Source organism: Arachis hypogaea, chromosome 19 (genome assembly GCF_003086295.3).
Source record: "Arachis hypogaea cultivar Tifrunner chromosome 19, arahy.Tifrunner.gnm2.J5K5, whole genome shotgun sequence".
NCBI lineage: Eukaryota > Viridiplantae > Streptophyta > Magnoliopsida > Fabales > Fabaceae > Arachis > Arachis hypogaea.
The window spans coordinates 112,850,883-112,854,630 of record NC_092054.1 but is presented as its reverse complement, the minus strand read 5'-3'; the positions used below and the strand labels follow the sequence as shown (position 1 = coordinate 112,854,630).

The window sequence follows — 3,748 nt, the reverse complement described above, 5'->3', positions numbered from 1 at the left end:
ACAAAAGTAACATGGCTTTAAAGTTGGACATGGCCAAAGCTTACGATCGCATAGAGTGGCAATTTTTTTTTTATCAAAGTTCTACAAGCTATGGGGTTCCCCCCACACTGGATAGGCTTGATTTGGAGATGCATTAATAAAATGTCCTTCCAAATACTTCTTAATAAAAAAATGCTACAACATTTTGGTTGACATTAAATTAGTAATAATTATTATATTGTATGACAACTATTGGTTACCATTCTAATTAGAACTTCCAACTTTTAAAATATAGTAAAAACATAGGAAAGAGATGCCATAAATTTATAGAAAAAAGATAATTTTATTTTTTTAATTTTTTTCACATTGAACCAACACATTTCTCCATATTATTAGATTAAACATAAGATTCTTGGTTTGATTATGCTTAATAATTATGATAGAATATATAAATATATAGAGAAATAAAAAAAGTCTCTAATCTCAAATATATTTATGTACTTTTCTATTTTTATCATGCATTTATATCATATATAAACCACCAACTCAACCCATAAAATGAATTTAATGTCCCACACACACACACACATATATATATGAAAATAAAAGTTTTATCCTAAAATGTGAAAAGATCATTGAGTGTTTACATGAGCACTGGTTGCTTCCATCATTCCCATACGTATCTGCTCACTAATATCTCTAACATGGCCAGGTCCATGTGGTATGAAAACCGTTGTGTTCTTTGATGAGTTGCCAAGGTCTTTGATTGTGTCAAAGTACTGAGTTATCATTATGAGATCCATAACCTCTTTTGCAGAGGTCCCTTCTACTTTGTGTGAGAAATTCAAGATGTTCTCTCTCAATCCATCCGTTATGGCTTGTCTTTGCCTTGCAACACCAACACCACCAAGGTACTTGGATTCTGCTTCAGCTTCAGCTCTCTTTACTTGAAGCACCTTTTCTGCTTCTCCTTTATATACACTAGCAAGTTGCATTCTTTGAGCTGAGAAATAAAATTATTTCTTAAATTTTTTTATTTTTTATTGTTTCATAATTATATCAAGATATCAATATAAAAATATAAAATAAAATAAAATATATAATAAAAAATTATTTAAATAGATCTGACTCAGCCTTAAATTAAAAATTAGTTCAAGATTTGAGAATTGTCTAAATATTCAAGTTGTCTAAAATTGTAAAGTTCTTACTTTTAGATAATTTACTCCTAACACTTAAGATTGTACAATGATTTAGAGTGTGAAAGTTCATAACCTGAACTTTTAAATAGTGTGTAACTACGTAAGGTGATTTAATAATAAAAAGAGTAAGTGGATGTAATTAAATTGTAAAAAGTAGTTCAAAACATAAAAAGTATAGTCTCATTTTTAACTGGACAAGACTAAAGTTTAGTCACTGATTGATTATTCTGTATAGTGTATACAAAAAAATTAGGAACAATGCAAATAAATAGAATAGAGATAAATTTTTATATTTTCTTTAGCATCATTCTCTTAATACTTTTGTGTTCTATATCTATCAAATACATATATTTCGATATTTGATGAATTTTAGACTCTCTTCATATATGGAGAAAAAGTTTAAATATTAGTACTAAGTCCATGGTTACTCTCAATTAAAAGTGAATTGGCTAATACTGAGCTAAGGTTGAGAGAGAGAAATCTTATTTAACAAAAACAACAAATACTTGAGAAAAGAGAAGATAGAGCTATTTTCACAATTGGATTGAGTTGAAATTTAGACAGCATGTTCTAAGTATCTAATTCTTTATTTTCATCGTTCAAATTTTTAAAATGAGCTCTATTTTTGTGGTATATATTTCCATGTTCTTATTTGTAAGTTGTGATAATTGGGTTATTTAATTTGGCTTGTTGTATGTATATACATTTGTGAAGTGATTTGTGACTCTCTTATATTTTATCTAAATCATAGTAAAATTAATTTTTTAATTTTGGTGAATAATTTTTACATTTCACATTAAGAAGATTTTTTACGTTAAAAATGTTGATACATTTTTATCTCTATTTATTTGATTTTTTGTGTGTATTTTTTTGCTACTATTAATGTGTTTATTTACTGTTGTCATTAATTTAGAGAATAAGTATTATTATTGCTCATATTCTTATAAGTAAAAAAATGTGTGTTTTATTTTTATCAGAATCCCACTATAAAAAATGATACAAGTTTGAAGATATTTAATGTCCAAAATCTCAAACAAACTGCATTATTATATCATATAGTTTTCTTTTTCTCCGATCAGCAATACTATAATATGTATCCTTTCATTCTACTTTAACAAAAATAGAAACGAAAAGCAAATATTGGCAACTTCACCAGGAGAAGTGTGCAAAATAATTGCACACATACAAGCCTAAAAGAAGCATGGAGGAAAAATAAAGTGTGAGGAGGAAGCAGAGTAGAGTATGTACCTGCATTGATCTCATTCATAGCTTTACGAACAGAAGGATCAGGCACAATATCAACCATGAGTATGTGCTCAATATTATATCCATATGCTCCCATTACCTACGTACACGAGTGCATCATTCATTAAGTGTTAGCTACATGTTGTCCAGCTTGGTAAAATCACTTCTCCTAAAAAATTTAAATTGATAAGAAAAAACATATGAATAGTTATATATGTAATATACTCTTTCACCCAAGAATCTTTGTTGGACCTTTCAGACATAGAAGTTTGGTGTCATATCATGAAATCACATAACGTATAGATAGTTATATTTCTAATACCTAAAAAATTATCGAATTAAAAACCAAAGGTTACATGGATTATGACCTTTTCAAGCTCATCCAAGACAGCTTTGGCAACCTCGCCCTTTTGTTCAAAGAGTTGATCGAGAGTCATTCTTGGAACAAGAGCGCGGGTGACATCAAAGACGTAGGCCTGGATTTGTTCTTGCGGATTTTGTAGCTCATAGAAAGCATCATCGGCACTCTCCTTTATCACTCTGTAATGGATCGAGCATAACAACTGTACGAACACATTGTCCTACATTTAACATATGGAGACCTCAAATCAGATCTACGATTGATAGGATTTGAATGAACCATATACCTAGTGCCTAGTGCGTACCTTGGTCTTGGTTTCGATGCGGACGTCGAGGTAGGAGAGCCTTGTGGACAGTAGTCCCGCCAAAAATTCGCCAGCTAAGGGGTTGAAGAAGTTGAAGCCAGGCTGAGCAAGCCTCTCGAACCGGCCCCAACGCTCGACCACCGCGACATGTGATTGCCCTATACACCCGCAGAACAAGCAAAATGTGTTTCCCATTGTCCGCTGTTTCACGATCTGATACGTAATGATAACGGTATCACATGTTAATTAATAATTATTACTATCTTCCTTTCTTGCTTTGGTTTACTTTGTTTTATTATGAAAAAAATTGTACTATTATTTTTTTATACAATAACAATAAAATAACAATAACCATTGGTCCTTATAACCAACAATATTGGGCCTATTTCCCATAAAAAAAAAACACGCGTCATACCACAAAACCAAAATAATATTGATGCTTTTTATAATATCATTTGGTTATTTTCTTATAATCAATTATCTAATGCGAGTTTAATTTTAATATATTGACTGTGTAAACTACACAGTCGTCTAATCATATTCTTTTTTTTTGAATGACCATTCACACAGTCAATGTAAAAGGTAATTATTTTTGCTAATATGTTATTACGTAATTGGATATATGTGTAAAATTATTTTACACTGATATTACATCAAAAT

At 30.1% G+C, this 3,748-nt stretch overlaps 1 protein-coding gene across 1 annotated transcript; it reads right to left on the bottom strand.

Annotated features, from left to right (window-relative positions):
* Window positions 1-436: 436 nt before the first annotated feature.
* LOC112776889 (hypersensitive-induced response protein 4-like) lies at window positions 437-3,356 on the bottom strand. Its single transcript, XM_025821160.3, has 4 exons — window positions 3,089-3,356; window positions 2,792-3,004; window positions 2,427-2,523; window positions 437-982 (listed from the first exon to the last, which is right to left on the bottom strand). The coding sequence occupies exons 1-4, from the start codon at window positions 3,281-3,283 to the stop codon at window positions 612-614; spliced, it is 876 nt and encodes a 291-aa protein (XP_025676945.1). The 5' UTR covers window positions 3,284-3,356; the 3' UTR covers window positions 437-611.
* Between the last annotated feature and the right edge of the window lie 392 nt (window positions 3,357-3,748).